General features: G+C 37.0%; 1 protein-coding gene across 2 annotated transcripts in view; it reads left to right on the top strand.

Annotated features, from left to right (window-relative positions):
- Positions 1 to 26,716, top strand: part of tln1 (talin 1) — a 69,274-nt gene extending 42,558 nt beyond the window's left edge. The window contains exons 27-57 of one of the 2 annotated variants that reach the window (XM_066650377.1): positions 28 to 236; positions 503 to 622; positions 903 to 1,100; positions 1,244 to 1,383; positions 2,373 to 2,466; positions 2,790 to 2,879; positions 2,998 to 3,120; positions 5,587 to 5,730; positions 6,077 to 6,238; positions 6,654 to 6,794; positions 7,101 to 7,282; positions 7,516 to 7,648; positions 7,810 to 7,911; positions 8,177 to 8,347; positions 8,596 to 8,841; positions 9,101 to 9,220; positions 9,341 to 9,487; positions 9,631 to 9,797; positions 10,099 to 10,282; positions 12,425 to 12,550; positions 14,231 to 14,347; positions 14,486 to 14,671; positions 14,784 to 14,891; positions 18,377 to 18,482; positions 19,355 to 19,479; positions 20,005 to 20,022; positions 20,223 to 20,348; positions 21,693 to 21,755; positions 22,017 to 22,199; positions 24,953 to 25,078; positions 25,706 to 26,716. In XM_066650377.1, coding sequence (XP_066506474.1) covers positions 28 to 236; positions 503 to 622; positions 903 to 1,100; positions 1,244 to 1,383; positions 2,373 to 2,466; positions 2,790 to 2,879; positions 2,998 to 3,120; positions 5,587 to 5,730; positions 6,077 to 6,238; positions 6,654 to 6,794; positions 7,101 to 7,282; positions 7,516 to 7,648; positions 7,810 to 7,911; positions 8,177 to 8,347; positions 8,596 to 8,841; positions 9,101 to 9,220; positions 9,341 to 9,487; positions 9,631 to 9,797; positions 10,099 to 10,282; positions 12,425 to 12,550; positions 14,231 to 14,347; positions 14,486 to 14,671; positions 14,784 to 14,891; positions 18,377 to 18,482; positions 19,355 to 19,479; positions 20,005 to 20,022; positions 20,223 to 20,348; positions 21,693 to 21,755; positions 22,017 to 22,199; positions 24,953 to 25,078; positions 25,706 to 25,840 — 4,292 coding nt within the window. In that variant the 3' untranslated portion in view covers positions 25,841 to 26,716. The remainder of the gene's footprint in view (positions 1 to 27; positions 237 to 502; positions 623 to 902; positions 1,101 to 1,243; positions 1,384 to 2,372; positions 2,467 to 2,789; positions 2,880 to 2,997; positions 3,121 to 5,586; positions 5,731 to 6,076; positions 6,239 to 6,653; positions 6,795 to 7,100; positions 7,283 to 7,515; positions 7,649 to 7,809; positions 7,912 to 8,176; positions 8,348 to 8,595; positions 8,842 to 9,100; positions 9,221 to 9,340; positions 9,488 to 9,630; positions 9,798 to 10,098; positions 10,283 to 12,424; positions 12,551 to 14,230; positions 14,348 to 14,485; positions 14,672 to 14,783; positions 14,892 to 18,376; positions 18,483 to 19,354; positions 19,480 to 20,004; positions 20,023 to 20,222; positions 20,349 to 21,692; positions 21,756 to 22,016; positions 22,200 to 24,952; positions 25,079 to 25,705) is intronic. The other variant, XM_066650378.1, reaches the window with a different exon arrangement.
- Positions 26,717 to 27,033: the final 317 nt, after the last annotated feature.

Below are 27,033 nucleotides of genomic sequence, written 5' to 3'. Positions count from 1 at the left end.
ACAGTTATCGATTTTTGGCATTTCTAGGCCTTGCTGCGAGGGATGTTGCCCAGGCTCTTCGCTCTCTGGCCTCAGCTGCTCGTGGAGTAGCTGCCACCACAGAGGACCCACAAGCACGTAACGCCATGCTGGACTGTGCCGGAGATGTCATGGATAAATCGGCCAACCTCATTGAAGAGACCAAGAGAGCCATCGCCAAACCGGGTGACCCAGACAGTCAGCAGCGATTAGCTCAGGTTAGCCATGCAGTAATATTCGTAGTGGAGTTTGAAATTACAACAGGGCAGATTTATATTTGGTAACAAATACCTCCTTTTTAATTGGTGATGTTAGATTTCGTGTTGTTTCTCTTTATGTCAGAGTGTCCATTTTAAAAGATAAATGTTGTCTCTTCAGAGTAATCTATGATTAGTGTTGCCTTGGAAGTTGTCTCAGAACCCAAGATGATAATTGGAGTCTGTAAGAGTGTGTGTGTTGTGTATTTATATATTTATCCATTCAGGTGGCCAAGGCTGTGTCCCAGGCACTGAACCGCTCTGTTAACTGCCTCCCTGGACAAAGAGATGTGGATAATGCAATAAGGACTGTTGGAGAGGCCAGCAAGAAGCTTCTTTCTGACCAGGTGACTTACTAAAATCTACAATTAATACTTTAACAACGAATTATAATTATTATTATTTAATGTTATTATGAGTGTATTGTAGTCATTTTATTCCTAGATGATATGTGACCAATTGACCTTGGAAAAAAGGCCTTATAATTAGGTTCCTGTAAAGGCTATCTCTCATCCCAGTTTTTAAATGACCAAATTTTCCCAAGTCAAGCTTTTATGAATAGTTATTTTTATTATTCCTAGATATTTAAAATGGCTCTAACAATGCCTTTTAATATATTTTCTTCAGTTCCCATCAAGTGGGAAGACTTTCCAGGAGGCCCAGTCAAACCTTAATGAGGCAGCTGCTGGTCTCAACCAGTCGGCCAACGAGCTGGTTCAGGCATCTCGTGGAACCACTCAGGACCTGGCCAAGGCCTCTGGCAAGTTTGGTCAAGATTTTAACCACTTCCTGGAAGCTGGAATGGACATGGCTGGCCAGTCACAGGTAAATTCATGAAAGTTTACATGCAACTCTGCATTATTACTATGCAATTGTGAATATTTTCACACACACAAAACATACTTCTGAACTACTGTAATATTAATAACTGTTTTTTTAATTTATTATTTATTTTTTACACTTTCAAGTCTAAAGAAGACCAGACACAGGTGGTGACCAACCTGAAGACTATCTCCATGTCATCAAGCAAGCTGCTGCTAGCAGCCAAGGTTCTATCCACTGACCCCAACTCCCCCAATCTGAAGAATCAGCTGGCTGCTGCAGCACGGTGAGAAACCCTGGCTTTTTGTTTCCTTTATATTTTTATTCTCTTATAAACAGTATCAGGCCACATTGAAATCATTCATCACAGGCTAACAAAAGTGAAATTGTTTTAAGTATCTTCAGTCTGTTTTGAAAATTTTGACCTGATTCTATGCTCAAGGTTTGGATTCTAAATTGTATCCTGAATTACTAGGTATGTTATTATAATTACACTTATGAATACTATTAGGCCCTGGTGAGGATGACCATTCTATAAAATAATGGATAATATATATATATATATATATATATATATTTTTTTTTTAATCAGAACAAAATAATCCTTCATTTCACCATTTAGTATTCTACGACTATCATCACAGAGTAATTGTAATTCTCAATTTATTATAAATGACTTTAAATTATTTATTAAATGACTTATTACCCTTTAGAAGTGTGTTGATCTGATTTCTGCACTGTTTATATTGTTAATGCTATGTGGGATGTGTTACAAAATAACTTGTGTTTTTTCTGTGAAAATTTGACACTGGTGCTCAAAGCACTCCCACGATGCACTCGCTCACATACACTGAAATGTAATTGTCTTGTTTCTCTGTTTATTTTTTATTTATTTATTTATTTTTAAATCAGTGTGCATTACATAATCCTGTCCTATGCTGTAAATTTTACACATTTGAGTGGAAATTGGCACAATTATGTAATGACCAACTGGAGAGGACTGACAGTGGGGGCTCAGCCTTGTTCATCTTTGGTGCTCTTTATGCTTGTGTCCATTTCTGAGAGAGAGAGGGAGAGAAAGAGAGACGCGTATCGCATGTGGGCGGATTATATTTCTTAGCTCCTCCAGTGTTGCGCTCTCTCTCTCTCTCTCCCCCACCGTTCATTACTCGTTTTCTCTCATCGTTGTCTAACACTCTCTCCTTCTCCCACACATTCCCTCCCCGCCTCTCTCTTATGCTTATCTCACCTCCTTTTCTTTCTTGGTTTCCACAGCGCTGTGACTGACAGCATTAACCAGCTGATCACCATGTGTACCCAGCAGGCCCCAGGACAGAAGGAGTGTGACAACGCACTAAGGGAGCTCGAGGTACCCCTCTCACCTTGCATTTTTTTTTCTATCTATCCACCTTGGTCATTCTCTCGTGCGCTTGCTCTCTCTCGCTCTCTCTCTCTCTCGCTCTCTCTCTCTCGCTCTCTCTCTCTCTCTCTCTCTCTCTCTGACCTGTTAAATAGTCTTTGATTAAATCAGACTTTTCAGTGAATAGTACGATATTTTCATATTGCATATTGTAAATTTTCCAACAATTTATTAATTCTGTATTTAGTGAGATATGTGTATATATATATATGCCAATTTTAAGTCAAATTAAACATTATTATAATGAATTATTCTCTGAATATCTATTATAGACGGTGCGGGGCATGCTAGAGAACCCCACGGAGGCAGTGAATGACCTCGGCTACTTTGACTGTATTGACAGTGTAATGGAAAACTCAAAGGTAGACAACAACCCATTATGCTAATTTCATTCTTAAACGTACTTCATAATTCATGGTTCGGTTTGCTGTTTGTATTCGGAAAGTGTTGAATTTATATATTGTGTGTGATCCTGTGCAGATTTTGGGCGAAGCCATGGCTGGCATCTCCCACAACGCAAAGAATAGCAACCTGCCTGAGTTTGGCGATTCAGTCAGCTCTGCCTCTAAAGCCCTTTGTGGCCTTACTGAAGCTGCTGCCCAGGTATACATGAGTTTGTTTATGTAAAAGTGTGTCTGTGTGTTTATTGTTTTGTTCCACCCCTCTGATCTCCATCTCATTTCATTAGTCTAATTAGACCAGTGGGAGAGAAGTGTGCCAGTCTCCTGGTGTCTACAACATCTGGAGTTAAGGGAGCAGAGAAAATAACAGAAAAAAAGCCTTCTCTGCTACCCACATTATCTCTCTTTTGTATGCTAGACCTCTATTTTAATTTCTGTATTTTTGTCTGTCTCTGTTTCTAGTTTTTTTTTTTTTGTTTGTTTCTTTTTTTTTAATATACGGGTTTCATGAATTTTATTCCTTCTACAAATATGTGACATCTACCAAATTGCTGCATTTATTTGAATATTGTAATTTTTAGGGTGCCAATTTAGAATACGACTACACTTAAAGTTTGTAAATTATTCAAAATCTGTTTACTAATAGTTTAATATGGTGTTAATGCATTAAATGTATACTAACATTATTAAGTTATCTGACACTTTCAGTATTGATAGAAAAAAAGGGTTCACTGTTGCCCTATAATAATAAATTAATTACTTTTAGGTAACACTAACCTAATTAATAACCATGTAAAAAGCAGGCTATTTATAAACCTAAAAATGTTAGTGTTATATATCTCTTACCTTTTGCCATAAAACACAGTTGAAATTTCATAATGGATTTGACGGAGGATGGTGAGTCATATTTATATGCTCCCACTCTCTGCTCTAAAAGCTTGCAGTCTGTTGCTGTAGCTCAGCATCTCACACTCTCATTAGAATATGATTGCTAGTTGTACTGAGGAAAGTGATTTGTGTATGTGTTTCTGCACGTGAGTGCAGGGAAATTGTTGCCAGAGCAGATGGTGAGGGAAGTTGAATTGGTCCAGAACAGATCAGAACAGAATCTGTATGAAGGTTTTGCTGATAGCTTCCATATTTTTGCCCCCACAAAACTACAGAAAGTATGGTAGAAAAACATATTAATTCTATAAAACTATATTGTTATGTAGTGCTGGGTGTTATACCGGTTCGCACCAAAACCAATACTGTGAAACCAATATAATATTGAAAAATACTGTGATATGGAATTTTGTTCATACCACCCAGCACTATTGTGGTGCATTGATCTGAAACTGGCAGATCAGTGTCATTGGTTTTGGAACAGTGGTGGATGAAGTACACAAACCATTTTTGAGTTGAAGTGACGTATTCTGGGTAAAATGTTACTTGAAAATTTGGTACTACTTTTTCTGTTATGAAAGTGTGACAATCACAGTTGAAAGAAATTAAACAATACTACATGGTCACATAAAATAATTAAAGTGCTAAAAGCATAGCAGAAATAGCCAAAAAAATAAATACAATGTATAAGTTTATATCTACAAATCCGTAAACCTTGTGGTATGAAAAGTAAATGCCAGCTCTCAGCAACACTACTAGTTACTTCTGGCTCTACCACAGCTAAATATTACACTCTACAAATCAATTTCTTAATGAGTGATTACTTGCATTCTCGTATACACAACATTTGATAAAGTAATTAGGTTGCCTTAGTAATTACTTTGGTTGTAGACATGGAAAATTATGCAGAGCAGGGAGTTCTGTACACATCAACCAAAAAGAATGACATATTTTGCATAATGTGTTATAATATAAAAGTAAGAGTTTGGAAATGGATAAGACATTACATGATGTATTACCTATACTTAAGAATTATAATTAAATGATTTGATTGAACAGAGTGGTAATGCATTCGATATGTATATAAAATATGTACACTCGCCAACAAGCCAGTGCATTTAAAATATGTGACCACCAAATAGATACACGTTTATGAACAATATATTTTATATACAATTAGCAAGTAGTTTTGGTTCCAATACACAGGTCATATTTTGACTGAGGAAATATTATAAACTTTACATTAACATAATCACTGGCAATATAGTGCTTGTGGAATTTTCCTCTCAGTAAACTTGTTCCCTGATGTCATGAAATCAGTAGGTGCTGTTTTTCTACTGTGTTTTTAGCCCATATATGTGGCACCAGCTTATTGAACAATTTATGGAAGCCAGTTTAAGATGTGAGGCTTACTCGTTTAGCGAGGGGCCCCTTTGGTCAACACACTTACATCAGCAGTGTTTGGTTTATGGAGTTAGTTTTTGGTCTGATAATATTAAATAAAATGGAAAAAGGATGCAAAAATCTCTAATGCAAGCAGTTTATTGGGTCATAATGAGTAATATTATGACCAGAGCCACTGAGCAAAAGATGAATTAAATCCCTTGTTGAAATGCCAGAGATCTCCACTATGGTATGGCTTTAAAAAACTCAAGTACTTTTCATTTATACACTAAACAGTACTTGAACAAGCATCTGATTTAGTTTCTAGAGTCCATAATTACTGAATCAGAGTACCCATTACAGAGTTAACTGTTTTAACCAAACTCTCTCTCAATTGCAGGGTGCTTATCTGGTTGGTGTCTCAGATCCAAACAGCCACGCTGGACAGAAGGGTCTGGTGGACCCAGCTCAGTTTGCCAAAGCTAAACAGTCCATTCAGATGGCCTGCCAGAACCTGGTTGACCCAGCCTGCACACAGTCCCAGGTAACAACACTCTTTACTACTCAGGTAGGAGTTTACTGTTAAATGGAGGCTGGTAAAATGCCTGCTAGTAATCTGAGGCCCTAGTAAAACTTGCAGTGTCCCTCACACTCAGTTTTGGAGGGCTGTATTTTATACAGAATTTGAAAAAGGGTTTATTTTCCCTTTTCATCAAATAAGGACTGATAAGTAACACTGAAGTTGTGTTTGCTGTGTTGTTGAAGTGGAAATCCTGAATTATGCCATAGTTTCAAGATAAGTATTTGTAATTTGATTAAAATTTGTCCTCAAATATATATTTTTTAAAAATACTCATCTGACATGTTTCAATTTCTCTGTATTTCCCAAGGTTCTCTCTGCTGCCACAATTGTTGCCAAACACACCTCCGCCCTCTGCAATGCCTGCCGCCTTGCCTCCTCCAAAACATCCAACCCTGTTGCTAAGCGACAGTTTGTCCAGAGTGCCAAAGAGGTGGCAAACAGCACAGCCAACCTTGTCAAGTCCATCAAAGTGAGTGTTGTCTCTAAACTCCCCTCCAGCAGCAGTCCCAGGAGGTTCAGACAAGGGCCAACAAAAGCTTATCAAAAAATTCTCAAAATTCCAAGCTCTTTAGTTGACTTGGGAGTTTTCTTGTTCTTGATTTTTTTTCTCTCTTCCCTGTTTTTTTTTTTTTATAAAAGATTTAGAGTTCAGATAACTATGTGTGTTTTGATGACATTCTTGTTTTGAACCTGCATTTGTGAGTATCAGTACATTTGTGTATGTGTTAAGTGCATGTGTGTGAGTTTCATTTGTAGGAATATTGAGAACACTGTGTTGCACGCAGTGTGTAGACATGCGTGCAACATATGTGCTGTAAATAGGGTTTAAGGGATGGTACAACTGACAGAATATGAAAGTATATGCTAATATCATGTTTCCTCAGGCCCTGGATGGAGCATTTAACCAAGAGAATAGGCAGAAATGCAAGGCGGCAACTGGGCCACTGATTGAGGCTGTAGACAATCTTACTGCTTTTGCCTCCAACCCAGAGTTTGCAAGTGTGCCTGCACAAATCAGCCCAGAGGTAAATCCCACTCCATACACTTCCTACTTGAAATGTACTCTCTTATCATTTTAGGAAGACATTACCCTTTGAGGGACCTTTTTGTTTTTGTTTTGAATAATTACATTTGCATACAACCTGAAAACACTGGATAATTACTATTAAATTTGGAAAATAGCCCAGTTGTCCTTTTGTTCAGTTTGTATTCCTTGGCAAATAAATAATATGTCAGTTATACAGTCATGCTAAATTATGTAATATTGATTCCCTAGACATGGATAACGTCGATTAACAAGCTGAATTTCATACATTTCTTTACATGTGTAGGGTCTGGCTGCCATGGAACCCATTGTGGCCGCAGCAAAAACTATGTTGGAGAGCTCAACAGGCATGATTCAGACAGCTCGCTCACTGGCTGTCAACCCCAAAGACCCGCCTAAGTGGTCAGTGCTGGCTAGCCACTCCAGGACTGTGTCAGACTCCATCAAGAAGCTTATTACCAATATGAGGTGCTTGTTCACTTCCTATAATATTATCCATGTAATTTAACATATTTGACTGTTTTTCTGCTCTGTACAACTTTTTTTGTTTGTTTTTTGCACATTTTTTCTAGAAAAGACTGATTAGCTTTTTTCACTTTCCCTCTTACCTAACTATAGTCTTATTTTGCTATTGGTTGTCAAGTACATTTGTATACAGTAAATGGAGTTCTGATGCCAGGCTTTGTGTTGAACACCAACAGAGATAAAGCACCAGGTCAACGGGAATGTGATGAGGCCATTGAGGTTCTCAATAACTGCATCCGTGAAGTAGACCAGGCCTCTCTTGCTGCCATTAGTCAGCAGCTCACACCCAGAGATGACATCTCTCATGAGGTGTGGATCAACCCTACAACTGCATGAACACACACACACACACACAGACAATTCAGAAAAAGGGGAAACTACAAAATATTTATTTTTTTACCACTCATTAACCTCAAACCAGCCTTCCAAATCTTAAAAGTTATTTAGTAGTATTCATAATTTTGTTTCAGGCTCTTCATGAGCAGATGGCAGCTTCAGTGCAGGAGATTAGCAACCTCATCGATCCTGTGGCAATTGCAGCCCGCTCTGATGCCTCGCAGCTTGGACACAAGGTATGGTGCAGCCTGAGCCCTCAAACACTCTACCAATGAAAGTGTAAAATGAATGGAAGGTAGACACTTCTCTTTGGCGGACTATCAAAAGTATTTCTATTTTTCACAAGAATTTAAATAAAATTTTCATCTTAATATAATCAAATGTCAATCTAGCTTTAGATCTGAGAACATCCATTAACCATTCTTTCACTGTAAGAATAATATAAGACTGAATATTTGATGTTTGGGGAAAAATTATCTCTGTTCTTGCTGTGTCTTGCAGGTGTCTCAGATGGCAAGCTACTTTGAGCCACTCATCATGGCAGCCATTGGCACAGCGTCAAAGATCCTGAATAGCCAACAGCAGATGAATGTGCTGGACCAGACCAAGACTCTAGCAGAATCCGCCTTACAGATCCTCTACACAGCCAAAGAAGCAGGTGGCAACCCGAAGGTGATGATTTATTTTCTTTTGTAAAATTTTCTAAAGCCCTCACTTCCTTAATACTTCATGAGCCACATGGCATTAGTTGTTGATCTGTGTTGATCTAACACAGTGTCAAACTAATATAATTGCATGCTCCCCCTTTTTCGTCATACAAATGCTTAAAATATTTAATCGTAAAAATTAATCAATATTTTGGTTATTTCAATATTTAAGTTTGGTGCCTTTTTCAGCTCTTTTGTTCTCCACATTCATAGGCAGCACACACACAAGAGGCTCTTCAAGAGGCTGTGCAGATGATGAAGGAGGCAGTTGATGATCTGGCAGGGACTCTTTCTGAAGCAGCTAGTGCAGCTGGGGCTGTGGGCGGTATGGTGAACTCCATCAGCCAAGCTATCAACAGAATGGAAGACTCTGGAGCGGAGCCTGAGGGAAGTTTTGTGGATTATCAGACCACTATGGTGAAGACAGCCAAGGCCATCGCTGTTACAGTGCAGGAGATGGTATGTGATTTAAATTTCTCTGAATGTGGCAAATTTGGTAAACTTATTATATTGGTTTAGTATTTGTTAACAATTATAAGCGTAATCATATTTCCTTAGGCTATATAAATGTAGTATAGAAAATGTAGTTATAAGTGTAAGGAAGTGCCTTGTAAAGACCCTTGAAATGTAGGATTTTAACAAGTACACAAAAACTGTTGGCTTCTTATGCTTTGTAAGAATAAAACTTGTACTGCACTAATAAGCCTTTGTTTACCAGGTTACCAAATCAAACACCAACCCTGATGAGCTTGGAGGACTGGCCAATCAGTTGACCACAGAATTTGGAGACCTGGCTTCAGAGGCCAAATGTGCAGTTATCACGGCAGAGAATGATGAAGTAATTAACAGTGTTGTCTGACACTTATTAGCTTGCACTGTTTTCACTGTATGCTGATTGTAGCCATATGTGAATGCTTGTGTGCATATGTTGAGTGTCTGTCCTCTTTGACTACAACAGATTGGCTCCCACATCAAGAAGCAGGTTACAGAGCTAGGCTACAGCTGCACTGGACTTGTCACTAAGGCAGGAGCCCTGCAGTGCAGTCCCAATGATTCCATCACCAAGAAAGAACTTATTGACAGTGCCCGTAAAGTCTCAGAGAAAGTGAGTGAATAGCTTTTTGATTTTAATTCCTCAGTTCGGTTGAGTTTTTGAGGTCACACCAAATCTAAACTGGATAGCTTTAAGCTTCTCTGTAACAATAACCTTTCTTTTTTCCTATCTCTGTTTCTCTATTTATGTCTCAGGTGTCTCATGTTTTGGCAGCACTGCAGGCAGGTAACCGGGGAACTCAGGCATGTATCACAGCTGCCAGTGCAGTAGCTGGCATCATTGCTGACCTCGATACCACGATTATGTTCGCCACAGCAGGCACCCTCAATCGGGAGAATGCAGAGACGTTCGCTGACCACAGGTTTTTAGTGTTTCAAAGCTTCACCACTATTCAAGAGAGCATTAAATGCTCATAAATGTAGCATTTTAAATTACAGTATAACAAAACCTCAGTTTGTGGATTAAGGAAATTATATAATTTAAGCTGTATGGGTGTTTTTTATATAACGAAGTCAAATGTAGAATTGAATTCTGTAAACTAGCTGGAACTCGACTTTTAAACTATAAAAAATAAAATTGAAAGATTGATGGTTATCGCAATAATCAGTTTAAGTCCTCATTTGAAAGTTGATATTGTTTGGGGGGGGGTTATTGTCTCACAGAGAAAATATCTTGAAGACTGCTAAAGTTCTTGTGGAGGACACAAAGCTGTTGGTCGCTGGGGCTGGAGCCAATCAGGAGAAATTGGCCCAGGCAGCCCAGTCCTCAGTTAACACCATCACTAAACTGGCTGATGTGGTCAAGCTTGGGGCTGCCAGCTTGGGCTCTGAGGATCCTGAAACACAGGTATGGCTGTCCTTAGCTTGTCTGAAAACGACAGCATTAATGATGTTGCAGCATGCATTAATTTTAAATATGTATCTCATGGTGATTGTTTCTTTTAGTTGGATTCTTAGAGGAATGTCTGTGCAGAAGTCTTTTTGATATGCTCTAACGTACAAGTTGTCACTGTCAGTATTAATAAAAGCCTATTACCTCTGTAGTATATTATCCTCCTGGCAGACTGTGTTATTGAACTCAGTTGCTCTTTTTATTTCTCTTTTTCACTCTGCTTTCCTCCTGGCACACAAGGCTCTTTATTCTTCTTGTGGCTTTCCACTTGGTCAGGATGTGGGTACTGTTTGTGTCTGAAAATGTATTTTTGTCTGTCCGTGTTCATGTGGACATACAGTTGTGATGAAAAGGCTGGTCTTCATCTAAAACATAATTGAAAATACAATGTGTATTACATAAAAGATGCAAATAACTGCTAAAAATATGTACAGGGTCATAATTTTAAAATATTTGTGTGTATTAGTAGAATGTGAATAATTTAATATAGATCAGATTTATATAGGTTAATACATATTTTTCAGTTAACGTTTATTTTTGGGATGTCTTGCTTAAACAGTCTGCATTTCAGTGGGATTGAGGTAAGGAATCTGACTGCGCTATTTTTGAAATTCAGATTTGCTGTTTGGCCCGCTCTATTTACCAGTCTTTAGAAGTCACATTGTAACCCTGTCCTATCTTTTGTGCCTTTTTTACATTTACTTTTTTTTTTCCTCACATACTTCAGTTGACATATTTTGGATTTTTTTTTAATATTGGTATCAAAGTTTATGTATTAACTACATATTAATTAAAAAATTAACTATTGACATCACGATTTTTAATACCATTGCCATGTTTTCCAACCAGCAATTAGTTGCATCCTGAATCCCAGCCAGTGCTGCTTTGACTGGAAACTGGAAAGTGCATAAGCCCTATGAAAATAGTGCTACATTATATAGTTAACATATGTAACTATACTATGTTACAATGTATACTATGTAACTATACTATGCTAACTATATATGTTCTATGTAATTGACAAAATTAAGTTTTCTTTTCTTCCAGCTACCTGTGTCTGGATTTGTTTGTTTGTGTATGATGTCCATATAAAAAAAAAAACACTAAGATATTGAAAAAAAGAAAAGACATATTAGCTAGAAAGGGAATTGTGTTTTACAACAATGTGTAGCACACATTTCATAAATTCCACTTCCTCCTGTTCTCATGGCAACACTCAATAATTCACTGAAAAATTGCAAGAAAATGGAAATAGGTGGAAAAGTTGCTTACTGTACTGAGGAATAAAAAGTCAGTCCCTGTGGCCATAAATAGGTAATAAAATGTATGGAAGTCCCCAGTTTTCTGTGTATATTTCCCATTATTTATGCAGCCCTTCAATTTTGACCACTTTTCTTGGAACAGTAGTGTGCAGGCATGGATAACTCAACTTCGTAACATTAATTAGGTTAAACAGCCTTTATAACTTCACCAAGAGTCTCTGCATTAGTTTCAGTGCACAGATTCTTGATCATGAAACATACTGCACTGTGTAGTGCACAATACATGCAAACTGGCCTTAACAGCATGAAGGTCAATGTAAATGCAAAATAAGTAATTATATATAATAAACATAGCTTTTTCTTCATGGATTTGAAATATTTTATACATCTTTGATAAGCCATGAAAGACTCGATTCTTCACAATTCTTTTGCTTGCATGAAAGTGATTCCTCCTATTGACTTGAAATGACACACATTTTGACACAATTTTATCTTGACAACTATTACAAAATTTAACAAGACTCTTTTTATATTATGCTTTCCCATGAACTCCTTTACATGTTTGATATACCAGAACAAATGCCACTTCTCCAGGTCTGTTCCCATTCCCACCCCCCACACTCCGCTTGCTTTGGGATTATTATAAATTTGTGTAAGAGAGAGTTGCTGTTCAATCTTGTTACTCTTATACCTTACTCTGTGTTGTTTTAGTTAGCTATTATTTTTCTGCATTAGTGTGCACATCCAAAAGGGTGTGTAGCAGACACTAGATGTCAGTATTGGTCTTTTTACTGCCTGTCCCCTGTCAATAATTAGGTTGTGCTCTTGACTACAGGTTGTCCTGATCAATGCCGTCAAAGATGTGGCCAAAGCTCTGGGTGACCTCATCAGAGCCACCAAGGCAGCAGCTGGTAAACCTCATGATGATCCTGCTATGCTCCAGCTCAAGAATTCAGCCAAGGTACAACCATTGGGGAATATTATTTTCAGTTGTGTTCTTTTCTCAGTCAGTCATTAGCTGTATCAACAAGGGAACAGAGGTTAACCGCCCAGTTACTGTGGTGCTGTAGTTTTACCTCTGTAACAGTATGTCCTTTTGAGTATCAATGATCATGTTTGATAATCATTTCCACTGTTTTGCATGGCTAAATATAAAATGGCCCCACCGCGTTGATTTCTGGCGTAGGGTGCTTCTGACCAAACAGCTACATTTGAGGAGTTGTCAATGAGAATTGTCACTAATAAGTAGAGGTGGTGGTGTGGGTGAAGTGGTTCAGCCAGTCACTCGTGACAGAGATCCAACCCCTATATTGTCAGAAGAAAAATGTACTGTACATGTACATTGTCACAGAAGGTAAAAACAGTAAAAAAAACAGGAATCTAGATAGTCTTGCAGGTTGTGACACTGCAAGATTTTCAGCCTTTCAGACTTCTGTCAAAATTCAGAATTTACATGATCATTCCTTTTCCTCTATTTTTTATGTGCGTAGAGGAAACCACAACACATTTACTACCTTTAAGTTAATGTCTTACTCATAATAACATTTGTTGTTATCAGAATGCTTAAAAACAATAAAAAAAATATAGAGAATGTGGCATACTTTCTGCACAAGATATTGCCATTGTTTTTATATGAAAATATAAGTTCTTATTTGCAAACAACAGTATATTTGGAACTGGGCAATTTATATTCTGGATAGATCAGCAGCATAAAGTTGCCAAAGATGTTGGCGTCCTGACAAGCTGGCAGAATTAGTTGACATTTGATAGTTACCTCTCATTTTGCCACTTTCCATTTGCCAGTTATGGAGAATATGACAGACTCAGTTAGGACTTATGGATTGCTGTCATTTAAGATTGTTGGACAGCCACACTGTCGTCAGCATGTTGACGACTAAGGACCAAGTGGAAGATAGAGTGTAAAAGATCATTTTAATGTTTCAATTACATATGTTTTTTTTTTTTATTATTATATATTTATTTATTTGTTATCTTATAAAGTGTGTATGACATGAATGATCACAAGTTGCCTTTTTGAGTCTGTCATTGATTTATTATTTTTGTTTTTTGTGTTTTGTTAGTTTTTTTTTTTGTTGTTGTTTTTTTACACTTTCTATTTTTTGCCAGTGTAAGAGCCATGGTCATTTATCAGCGTATTGGATGTTGTGGCGTTTTGTCAACAGCTGAGAAGAGTAACTTAAGCCTAATCCTTCTACTCCCATCTTTGTACACACACACTCTCTCGCGCGCGCGCACACACACACACACACACACACACACACACACACACCACACACACACATTCCCTGCCCCTCCTGGCTCCCCTGTACTTGGTTCTAGTGGGAAATCCCTTGCATGGTAAGTAAGCTAAGCAGAGAGAATGGCATACAGGGTCAGTATGTCTCAGAAGAAGAGGGAAACGAGGTGTGGGGAAGCTGAACCGTAAATTCAAATGTCAAATATTGAAGCACTTATACTGAAGTTTCACAAAAATCAATAATAAAATGGTCCAATATATAACTTATTATATAGCAGTAACACACAATTATCTGCATTGACCATGCATTTTTAACTTAACTGCTTAATTTACTCTTGACCAGCATAAAGCATTGTTTTAAACTGTGGCAATGGTTATCTTCAGGTGATGGTTACAAATGTGACATCACTGCTGAAGACTGTGAAGGCTGTGGAAGACGAAGCTACTAAAGGCACACGGGCGCTGGAGGCCACCATCGAACACATTAAACAGGAGTTGGCTGTAAGGAAAACATTCACTGCATATTTTCACTCCTTTAAGCTCAGATTTAAACAAGAGAAATAAGTAGATAAGATAGCAAAATAAGCTACCTCCCCTCCCCAGTTTGATTAAGTTTACCAATCTGTTGATGTTTCTCAGGTGTTTAGCAGTCCAGATCCTCCTCCAAAGACAGCCACTCCAGAGGAGTTTATCCGTATGACCAAAGGCATCACACTGGCTACAGCAAAGGCAGTGGCTGCTGGGAACTCTTGTCGTCAGGAGGATGTGATTGCCACGGCTAACCTGAGCAGAAGAGCCATAGCTGAAATGCTGCACTCCTGCAAGGTGAGACAACTCTCATGATCCGTGAGTGATAGTGGCCACATCCCTTAGCTGTGGTTTGAGCCACGTTTTTATTCTTTACCTCATTTTTCTCTCACTCTTCATCTTTCTGCAGAAAGCGGCCTACCACCCTGAGGTGAGCAACGAGGTGCGGAACCGTGCTCTGCGCTTTGGGACAGAGTGTGCACATGGTTATCTAGGACTCCTGGAGCATGTGCTTGTGGTGAGTTTCAATTACTGACACCTATTTGCATGCCTATTTACTTTTGAAGCAGTCAGGAGTGTGAGGGTCTTCTTAACCTTGCACAAACACAAAAAAGTCTTCAAGACCCCCAGAGGTGTCATTAAGTGTGAAATAGTTTGTGTGTCATTTGACCTTGTGCAGCTTGTTATTTCAGTGTGGCAGTAAAAGGCCAAAGTGAGCCTGTGTCAGCCTTTTGCCTGCCCCGCACTGACCTAACTGTAATTATTATGCACTGCTGTCACTACAGGACACATTTATCAGTAATGTCATACATGTATAGTTACCTTTTACAGTAGAATAGCTTTCATATCAAAATTTTGCCCAAAAATGAAAAGAGCAATCTGTAATACTGACACCAAGCTTTTGATATGGGAACAACAATACAGATTCAAAACAATCGAGAGAGATCTGCCTCCTCCCCTTACTCCCCGGGCGTAAAGCTGGACAAGGTTGCCATTTTAAAGAAAGCTGAACATACACAAACAAGCAAGAGGAGAGTTTAAAAACTTTGGACAAATAGGTTAATTATGGCACATTCATTTTAGCTATCTACACAGAACATGTTCATTATTTCACTAAAACTTCTACTCTAGAGAAAGGCAAAAAACTGCACAAGCAGCCGCCATTTTCAGTGCATTTACAAACCTTTACTGTCCAAATCCATGTTAAATATTTCAACTAGGCAAGGCTGGTGTTACGTATCGCTTTTCATTTATGACATTAATGTCATTGTAGGAGACGGATCTTTGCTTCTTACTCACAAATGTCATATTTATTAACGTTTAGTTCCACCTTAAAGTTCAGAGTCCTATTGGCATTATTTGCCAGCTTCTTACTTGAAAACTGTTCCTGATTATATCACTAACTCTTAACTATGTGAAGCAATTTCTATTTTTATTTCCCACTTATTTGTTGAAAATAACCAAGTGTACATCATGTCACTAAAACATCTACCTACCTCATGAAATGCATATGGTATTATTTGCCAGCTGAATTGTCTGTCCCACTTTAAATAGGCAAATATGCTAGGCTTTTCAAACAAACCCTTACTCCTTAATTTGTTAACGAATACACACCACGGAGAAACACGTGTTTAACTGCCTTAATTTCTTTATAACAAGCTATGGAGTTTATACTTTTCAATCATGTTGTAAATTGAACTTTTAAACACAAACCAACCTTACACCACTATCCCTCACTTTCTTTACATAAAACACACAAACTATAGAGTTTACATCTTTAATCAATACATAAGTGTCTGCACTTTTATTATTTTCTTCCTCGGTGACTTGCTTACCTGTTCAGGAACAGGTTAGCCAACTCTGGATTTGACTTGTAGTCTTGCTGCTAAGCTGCCTCCATCTTTCAAACACATGGCCAATATGTCCTCTCATTTTACTCTGTCTCTGGTCATGGAGGTTTTTAGAGGGGCACTGGCTTTATAGGTCCAGTAAAATCTAATCTCTTTTCACTTTGTCATGTCATGGTTGGAGGACACCGTGTCTGTGTAAAATATTGTGTGCACTAGTCTCAGGGATGCCAGTACTTCAACTTAGCCTGTTTTTTTAATCAGTGATGACACATCCTGGATATTGATATATGATTTAGTACAGTAAATATTTTACAGATTGTTCATTTAAATTATAAAACACTGAATTTTTTAATTTTCTAATTACACTTTTGACATAAATCCAATTAATCATTCAGTCTTCAGGTCACACATTAGGATTTGATCAGAATTTGTTTACTAGGATTTTTATTCTGACTTCTTTTAACCCGTTCCTTAAACATATGCATGTATGAAAGGAGTTTAATAAACCATAGAGGTGCAAATCCAAAGTGAATGCAGTTAGCGTTAGGGTTAAGCTATACAAAATATTTATGCCCAATTACCAAATGAATTGGAGTAATATGCTTTTGATGCTAACTCATCCTTTCTTCATTCTGTCACCCTGGTATATTTGTGTGCGTGTGTGCTTTACTCCGTTCACTGTGGTAGCCGGTGAGTAGATGATTGATCTGCACGAGTGTGTGCCTGCATTTTTGACCCCAAGAGGTATTCTTACCAACTCACACATGTTTGAACAGAGTGGATAGAGCATTGTTATTTTAAAACAATGGTTAGAATCTTTTCAGCAAATGGCTGTGCTCGTTGCTCAGAAAGGGCTATGGTAACTGGTCAAGCTTTTATCATTGCTGTCCAGTCTGGAGTCATCTATTGGCCTATTAGGTTTAAAAAAATAATAATAATAAAAATTATAATGAATATTAGTGTGAGACACACAATCCTACAAGCTCCAGGATCCTGGGGTTGTGGGTTCGAGCCCTGCTCCAGGTGATTGTCTGTGAGGAGTTTGGTGTTTTCTCTGTGTCCAGAGACACGTGGGTCTCCTCCGGGGGTTCCGGTTTCCTCTCACAGTCCAAAAACACACACTGATAGGTGGATTGGCGACTCAAATGTGTCCATAGGTGTGAGTGAATGTGTGAGTCTGTTCCCGCCTTGCTCCCAGTGATTCTGGGAAGCCTCCAGACCCACTGCGACCCTAAATTGGATAAGTGGTTACAGACAATGCATGAAATGAAGGATAAATATTTTAAATATTTAAACGGTAGTATGTTTTAATGCAACCTTAGAATTCAAAGACAAAGTAATTTTAGGTTGACTTTTAGATCTGTATTTTTTCTCAAAATATTTTTTGTACAAATTTTGTACATATGAAATCTGAATTTTCAGACTGCTAGGAGGTGATATAAATAGGTTGCTAATTATTTGATTGGATGCATGTCTTGCATTTTGTGTATGCATTGCTGGGGCCAGAGCTTTTCTTAGTCTTCTATTTGAATGGTCCGGACAAGGCATGCTTGCAAGTCCCAAGAGCCACCAGGCTAATGACAAACACCTGTTATAGTCTCACCATCACAAATCTGAAGGACAGTTTGAGGACAAACTCTTAATAAAGCATACATAAACGGTAGTTTCTCAAGTCTTTCATCTGATCAAGTTTTTTATGCATGATGACGTTACATGGATTTGAGTGCCTTGAGATTTTTGAACACATTTGAATTTGAACAATTTAAATGCTCCATATCTTAATTTTCTTACATTGTTTTTGTTTTGTTTTATTTTGGTTTTTATTTGTTTGTTTGTTTTTGTTGCCCCCTCTACTGCAGTGTCTGCTAGTGTTTTGCTCTGCACTGTTGCTGTGTAAATCTATCAATGTTTAGTTATGTTTCTGAATATACACCAATTTTACAACATTGGGGTGCAATAAATGTGGGTCATTTTCTTAATGACTAAAGATTTATTAAAAAAAGTTATTAAAGTAGTTGGCGCTATCAGGTCAATGTATGAAAATTCATTGAGCACTATTACTTTTCACTGCACTATTTTGTCTGTTACACTGAACTTCAAAACAACATAAGGTGATGTAAATTTATTCAGTGCAGCTCTTTTTTTTTCACAGATTATCCAAAAACCTACTCATGATTTGAAGCAGCAGCTGGCAAGCTTCTCCAAACGCGTGGCAGGCTCTGTCACTGAGCTCATCCAAGCAGCTGAGGCCATGAAAGGTGCCATAACACAACAGCAATAGCCATTCAGAATTACTACAGATCCAGGCTTTCTGCTTTTGTTAATTTTGTATTCCAGTATGTTATTTGATGACAGTATCTAACACCATTTTACACCATATTCACCCAGTAGATCTGTATTGGACGATCCAACACTTACAGACCTGCCCAATAAACAGGTCCTGGTTGGATTTCAAATGGTTAACAATGATCTCTTTACAGAAAGTAAAACTAGAGCTCAGGCAAGGTGTTAATACCGTGTATGAAATTAACAGATGGTGCAGAGTAGGAGTACTTGTATGTAGGTGTAATGGAGTATGTGTGCAACCATTCGTCAGAGCTGAATGAATATACATGAACCTTCCTATAATTTCTAAAGCCTTATATACTCTTAACATTAAACCTACACTGATATGTAAGAGGATTGATGAGAAATGGGTTTTAGCTGTACAATAAAATACAGATAAAGGAGTATAAGCAACTCATAGTCACAGAATTTTATGCAGGGTTGCTATAAGAAAATGGACTCAGAGCTATGGGTTAGATGACTGATTCTCCTCAAAATCTGTCCAATCAATCCAATTAATCTTAAACTTAAAACCTATAAGTATATTAAGGCAAAACATCTATGTTGTAAGGAAATTTAGTGCTAACTCCTAAATTGTTCATAATAATTATATGATAAATTATTTTTAAAAAAATCTCTCATAAATAATATGTAATATAACATCTGTATCAGGCAGTGCAAAAGATCTAACTTGTAGTGAACTAGGTTTATCACTGCTCAAATAATCAGTTTTAAAACATTCCTGGGCAGTTAACCTAATCCAAATTCCCTTTCATAATCTTGGATTTTGTTGTGTTTCTGATAGGCACTGAATGGGTTGATCCTGAAGACCCCACAGTCATTGCAGAGAATGAGCTTTTGGGTGCCGCGGCTGCCATCGAAGCAGCTGCCAAGAAACTGGAGCAGCTGAAACCGCGAGCCAAGCCGAAGGTGAGGAGCCTTTTTCCGCTGCCTTCAACCCTGTCCTCCAACTCCTCAGCCACCTGCTCCAGCTTATTCTGTGTGGTTTAGTCTCAGACTGGGTTACTGTCTGTAACAGGGTCTTTACTTTAGAGATCCCTGCTGTGATTTGCTCATCAGTTTTAGTCTAAAATAGTGGTGGGGAGGATATGTAATGCAAGATCTGTCATACAGTATTAATAGTACGTATATTACAGACATCAAAATAAGGAACAGGGATGTTTATTCTGTCTCAAAATAGTTATTTTTATAGTAATTTTTATATATAGTTTATTGCTACAAAAATCAAATGGATTTTTTTAATATATTTTTTTATATATACGTTAAGCTGGTTCTTTGGCTTTTTAAAAGCCATGATTAACGAACTATAAAAAAAAACAGTAGATCACATTAAAGCAAACATTTTGCCATACATTTATTTATGATTTGTGCTACAAAAATTTATGAAGATTTAAAAGGAATCAACGTATCCCCATATTCTTTGTTGCCTCACAGTTTGCAGTGGGAAGAAAGGTAAAAAAAAAGAAATCTTATGAAACTTGGCTTTGTGTGTCTAAAGTATGATTTAGCATGCAATGCAATCACACTCATTCCACACTGCTTCAGAAACATCCCCAGCTGCTGTTGTGCTGTGTTTCACCCATCATTCTGAAATAATCAATATTATCATATGACTGTAGTGTAATTAATTGTTGTTTTGTTTGTTTCAACAGGAGGCTGATGAGAGTCTAAATTTTGAGGAACAGATTCTGGAAGCAGCCAAGTCTATTGCAGCAGCCACTAGCGCACTGGTTAAGGCTGCATCTGCTGCTCAGAGAGAGTTAGTTGCTCAGGGCAAGGTAAGTTACTTCTCCTTTAGAGCATCACTTATGCCCTACACATTGTTTTTTAAGATACATGACTATAACCTTGTCCTTTTCTAATAGGTAACGTGCTTTTTTTCACTCATTGATATTGATGTTATATTTAGTATCTTATCTGTTTTTTTTGTTTGTTTGTTTGTTTGTTTGTTTTTTTGGTTTGTTTTTTAAGTCAAATGTATTTGCCAGTTGAATTTCAGAAATATTTCATGATTTTTTTTTTTCCATTAGTTAGGAAAAACATTTAGGAGCCTAAAGGAATAATTAGAAATGCTGTTGAACATTTTGGCTAATTAACTATATTTAAACATTTATTTGTTTAGTAGACTTTCAATTAATAAGTAGACTTACTTGCTTTTTAGCTCATTTTCAGTCTTAAGGTTCTCAAGGACATCGTGCGTAAAGGGATGTCAGACATAGGGATGCACAGATCAGATATCGGTCCCGGTATTAACAAAATTAGCTAGATTGGGTATCGGATAAATATGCTGATCCATGGGACAGGTCCATTCACTTTCAAATCAAGTTGTTTAAGCTACTTTTTTTTTTTTTTTTTTTTTTTTTTTTTTTTTTTTTTTTTTAAGCTGCTACATTTGGTTTTGAATTGCACCAAATATTTACATGTTAACAATGTTTGATTACTGATTTGTATTTGACCAAGTTATTCGTTTATTCTCTTTTTTCAGCTGCAAGGTTTTTTTTTGGATTTAAGTTTACACTACACATGTAAAAATGAGATTGATTACTGTTTGTGTTTGACAAATTGAAGCTATTTATTTATTTTTATTTTTTTGGCTGATACATTTTATTAATTTTAATATATATTAAGAAGTTTGACTTTTTTTTTTTTTTTAAATGCTGTGCCAATTTCCTGCACAATTGTTCATTTTAGTGACAAATAAATAGCATTTCAGTACATTAATATCTGTTTTAATTTGTTATGTTTTGTTAATATTACAAAATTAAAAATGTTAATTTGTTAGTTGTGTTTAAGACAATTTTAAGTTGGGTTTATGACCCAGAAGGTGAGGTGTATGGTTTATTAATTCAGCAATAGTATCTGATCGGTCTGGGGTATCGAATAATCGCAAAGTTTATGTCTCTGTATCGTAACGTAACTAAAAAGTCAGATCGGTGCGTCCCTAGTTACACATGTTTATTAAGTCCAACTGTATTTGGATTTTGTTTTGTTTCTTAACATTCATTAATTCACTGAATGTGTTTTTGTTGGGTTTTTTTTCCCTTAAATCTCTCTCTCTCTCTCTCTCTCTCTCTCTCTCTCTCTCTCTCTCTCTCTCTCTCTCCATCTATCTATCTGCTCAGGTTGGAGCAATCCCAGCAAATGCTGTGGATGATGGACAGTGGTCTCAAGGTCTCATTTCAGCGGTGAGTTTTGTTTATTTTTCTTGCAACGGTACACTTACAGTTAAGACCATTGTTTTGGACCTAACAGGCGCTGTTTGAAAGTTCTGTAAAACAAATGGAGATTACCCTAGAAGAAACATGGTGGTTTATTTCAAAAGTTCACTTTAGAAGGAAAGGATATTTACTCTAAATGCATGTGGTAATTATTTTTCTACTACATATATATGTATTTATATACACGTATGTATTTAATTTTAAAACATGCTCTTTGTTTTGTTTCAGGCCCGTATGGTGGCGGCAGCCACCAATAACTTGTGTGAAGCTGCTAACTCAGCTGTACAGGGTCATGCTAGTGAAGAGAAACTTATCTCTTCAGCCAAGCAAGTGGCTGCCTCTACAGCCCAGCTTCTAGTGGCCTGCAAGGTCAAGGCTGACCAGGACTCACAAACCATGAAGAGACTGCAGGTAAATTGACATTTTTCATCACTTTGATTTTAAGAAATCTCTTCTTCTTTGTGTTCTGTTCTGTTGGATGTGATCACTTACATGCGTCTATACTTCTGTCACTGGAAGGAGAATATCATCCGAACTTTGTAATATGATTAAACTGGATGGATTGTAGTAGTCACAAATTTGTGTGTCATTTGATGTTGTATAATGTGTCGTGTAATTTTATCAGCATTTCATTTGTTTGCATTCATGAGATGGGAAGTTACAATGGTGTATCAGTCACAGTCCAAAAAATGTTCTGTTGTGCTAGAGAGGTATCAGGTGTCAGGAATAGGCCTGGGATTCAACTTTTAGAATTACATTGCACTCTAATCTAAGTGCAGCTGTCCTCTTTGGCTCAGACCAGTCTATATATAGACCATATTCTAGTCATCCTTCAACTATTTTTTTTATTATTTTTTTATATATATATAATTGTGATTCATCACAGTGGAACACAACATATGTAGATATTGATATCATTTTTTAATCTTGTAAAGTGTAACTGTTGTCCGTATTCACATTTGTGTAACTTTATGTGGATGGAATTGTAAAAATATTACTTTTGTTACTATTTACTTATACATTTGCACATTAGTGTTCCATCTGTTTCTAGCTTTCAGCACACAATTAGTCATTTCTTGTTCCATCATCACTTGTATAATTAGGAAGCTCATTAGCATTCTGGAAATAGTCGTATCCATCTAAGATTAAGGCACTTAATTTGAGTATGTACAATCTCAAAAGAGTTCTGTGGCTTCTCAAGTTCTCCCATTCAGTCAGCGGAGGAAGAAAGCAGCTGAATGTCAGGCTCTTGCCACCTACATGTGGTGCTTATGATTCTTCATTTGAGTCTGAGTGTAAAACCTAGATTTTCCTATTTAGGTTTAATAAACACTTTCAAAATTTGCAAAATTTTCCAAAATTGCAAAAATTTCCTTGAATTTCCCCTGGGGATCAATAAAGTATCCATCTATCCATCCATCCATCCATCTATCTATCTATCTAAAACTTTGGAGGATGGAAAACCCACTACTGTAAAAGCATTAGCCATGGAGCTTTATACAGTGCACTCAGGTACTGCTAAAATGGAAGTACAACAGGACTAATCAGGCCTTTGCTATCATGAGACCAGATGTACACCTTAAACATGAGGTGTACATGTTTCTATGTCTTACACAGTCTGTTATGTTGTGTGCCCTGTACATAGTAAATGTACCTTAACTGGTAACAACTGTAGTCTTAAATTCCAGTTGGCCACTTTTTATACATTATTTTTTTGGCTGATACATTTTATTAATTTTAATATATTTTAAGAAGTTTGACTTTTTATTTTTTATTTAAATGCTGTGCCAAGTTCTTACACAATTGTTCATTTTAGTGACAAATAAATCTTTCTTTCTTTTGTTACATATTTTTCAGTATTCGTAACATACATGTTAAATAGAAAAACAAAATATTCTGGAGTTGGAACAGACAGTGCAATAAAAAATAATATTCGGTGTAGCATTTCGGAGTGTAGAAATCATCTGTGGCAGAAATAATAACTGGAGGGAATAAACACCTTCATGAAGTAGGTTTTCCACAAATTGTTCCAGAAATAAAACAGTTGATTTGGGCTTCTATATAACGACATATTGACTTCTAAGACCAAATTTTGATTAATTTGCAATTGTTCCTCAACCTAGTTATTCAACAAAAGCATTAGTCTCTAAATTGTGTTCAGCTGAACTTTTACATTACGTTCATGCCATGACCATTACAAGATTTGCTGAAAAGACATAAAGAACTAAGAGAGAAGAAAGCTGAGCTTTGAATCTCTGTCAGGAGCCAGATATCTACTCTCTTTCCTTGCTGCCTCAAAAGGCAAAACAAGGGGAAAAAAATGTTTGAGGAAAGGCTGCCAGAGGAGTCACTGCGACGTGTGTTTTTATTCGAGTGAATCATGGTTGAAGTTCATTCTCTCTCTCCCCCTCTCCCTCTCTCATCCTCTCACACTGACTTTATTGCCTTTTAAAGCCATCTACAGAGAACACACAGAAGCAGTGTTATGGTTCACCACTTACTCTTCAGGAGGCATGCATTCCTCTCTTACTCATTTTACACTTTTGTACACTGGTCAGCCAAAACATTAAAATGACGTCCTTGTTTCTACACTCACTATCCATTCTATCTATTCCTCTGAACATTAAATGTGAAATTCAGAGTTCTTCAATTAAAGGCCTGTTGTGTCCCAACAGGGCCTCCATATAGCCAATATATTTTGTATGATGGACTGCATTTACAAAGACACTGTAATGTGAGATTGGATCAGACACACGTGTGTGTGTTTTTTTGTTTTTTCTAGTAGTATTTTCTCTTTTCAGTGTTTGGTTACCGGGGCAGAAATGTGTGTAAATGCTGCTTTTTTGCTGCTGAATGTTTTATATCCAATTTCAATAAAACATGAAACTTAGTTGTGTCAAAATAATTAATCAAATAGTGAAAAGTCTACTGACCCATAGTACTGTCAAAATTAGAAGTTAATGAGATTCAAGACAACATTCAGCACATAAGCTAAATGAATATTATAATAGCAGTCTAAGGAAAAAGTTAAACTCAGTGGAACATTGTTTGTAATGCTGTCTACTGCTCCAACAGTAGGAACACACACAGGGAGTCCATTTTCTTAGCTCTAGGAGAGGACTATCTGTGAAGGGTTTGAGTCTAAGAATTCTGTGTTCTTTTAGACTGCTGGCAATGCTGTGAAGAAGGCATCAGATAACCTTGTGAAGGCTGCACAGAAGGCTGCCTTTGAAGCCCAGGATGATCAGGCTGTGATGGTGAAGAGTAAGATGGTGGGCGGCATTGCTCAGGTGAGGAAATATTAACCAGCCACATTCCTGAGTGAAAACAAACAGTTGTGTAAAAAAATATGTGAAACATTAAAGAAATATATTAAATAAATATCTAATATCCATTTTAGTTGAATATAAGAATGTATCTTTAATTCATACCTAATATTACATTGCCTTATAGTGCTTCTTAATGTACGCTCATTTCCAATTAGTCTTGAAAAAGCTGTGGGGCTGCATCCGTGGATAATATATGGAGTTTATGCTTCAAATGTAGACAAAGATAACTGTGTATTTGTGTTTTGGTTTGGTTTATTTTTTTATGTTAAACTTTAACATTGATTAAAATTATTAAACTCAATTTCTTTTATTATAAAAGCTTTTTTTATATTATTATGTTAAGGGTTATTTTGAGTACAAGTTTTTAAGTACTTCAGCTATCAACAAGTATTTGAGACCCCTAATTGTATGCTGTTCTTAAAACAAAAATCATAATCAAATGATTTGTTGTGATGTAGGAGATTTACACTGTAGATGTGATTAGATGTCAGGGTAAATACTGGAATAAAGAGCACATTTTTCTTCAAGTACACTGGCATTAGCTTGCTTTAATGTGTTAGTAACTTTGTTGTGTTTGTGTTGGGACAGATCATCGCTGCTCAGGAGGAGATGCTGAGGAAAGAGAGAGAGTTGGAGGAGGCCAGAAGAAAGCTGGCACAGATCCGGCAGCAGCAGTACAAGTTCCTGCCCTCGGAGCTGAGGGAGGATGGCCAGGAGCAGTGAGGGGCTCCCGACCACTTCGCTTAAACATACACAAATTGCGAACGAACACACACACACACACACACACGAGCCAACCACTCAGGGCTGCTAGGCCCAAGAGCATTTCTATCCCAGAGTTTTGCTACAATCACGGGCAGGAGGCTTGTAGGAGCGTAATTGGGGCTAAATAATTAAAGAGATGCAATGGGTAAAAAATGAGCAGTATATCAGGATGTCTATTTTAAGTTGTTTATTTCTTTGTTAATCTCTTCACTTTTATGAGCATTTACCATGCCACCTGTTTATTTTTGTCTCTCTTGTTTTTCTTTTGCACAGTGTATGCAAGTAACTGCGCTTTTAATAGAGCAATGTGATTAAGATAGTGATAGATTCATTAGGTTTAGTTTGACATATCTGGAATGCATGGGTCCTCACTGCAGCTTAACTTGATTTAGTTTTTAGTTATTTTCTCACACTTCAGCTGGTGGTTGAACTGTGGAAGTTTAACTATGTTTTTTTTTTGTGTGTGTGTTTTGGGTTTTTTTTAATAGAGGTTTATGGTTTCTGGGTTAGGGACATTCACTAACCAAGTTTTTATAGAAATATATAGAGGTTCCCTGGAATGACCAAAGTGAGTGGTAAGAGAAACCTCAGCGGTATCAATGAGCAAAGGGAGGAGGCATTTTTTTAAACAGTATTTGAAAAGTTTCCAAAGAATATGTGATTGGTTTGAATGTGTAGGTTGTAATGGCTTTCAGCTAAGCCTTTCTCCTGGTCATTTGGTCCAGGCACAGTTGACTGCATATTTTGTGGCAATTGGACCATGGGTGCAATGAATAACTTTTGCGATGAAACAATTCATTGAGAGTAAACATATCATTTTTTTAAAAAAGAAAAGAATAATAAAGCTATGAAAATTTTACAAATGTTATCTTCTATTAAATTTATATGTTAATACATGTTTGTTGGTGTTTTGTTCTTTGTTTGAGCAGTAAAGCCTGCTGGCAGTTCAGTCCAGCCTTTGTTGTGGAGTGTAAAAGCCATATATATATTTCTTTTTTTTTTTTTTTTTTTTTTTTTTTTTTTTCATGCTTTTGTCTCAAATCATGAATTTTGAGTTTGGTGCTACAGAATAGTTGCATTCCACATTCATATTAACTGATAGTATCATATTACTAACTGTAATTGACTAAAGTTAATACCGATTTTTTTTG

This window comes from Hoplias malabaricus, chromosome 18, assembly GCF_029633855.1.
Source record: "Hoplias malabaricus isolate fHopMal1 chromosome 18, fHopMal1.hap1, whole genome shotgun sequence".
NCBI classification, from domain to species: domain Eukaryota; kingdom Metazoa; phylum Chordata; class Actinopteri; order Characiformes; family Erythrinidae; genus Hoplias; species Hoplias malabaricus.
Note: the sequence above shows the minus strand (reverse complement) of the source record. Positions and strands in the feature narration are given on the sequence as shown.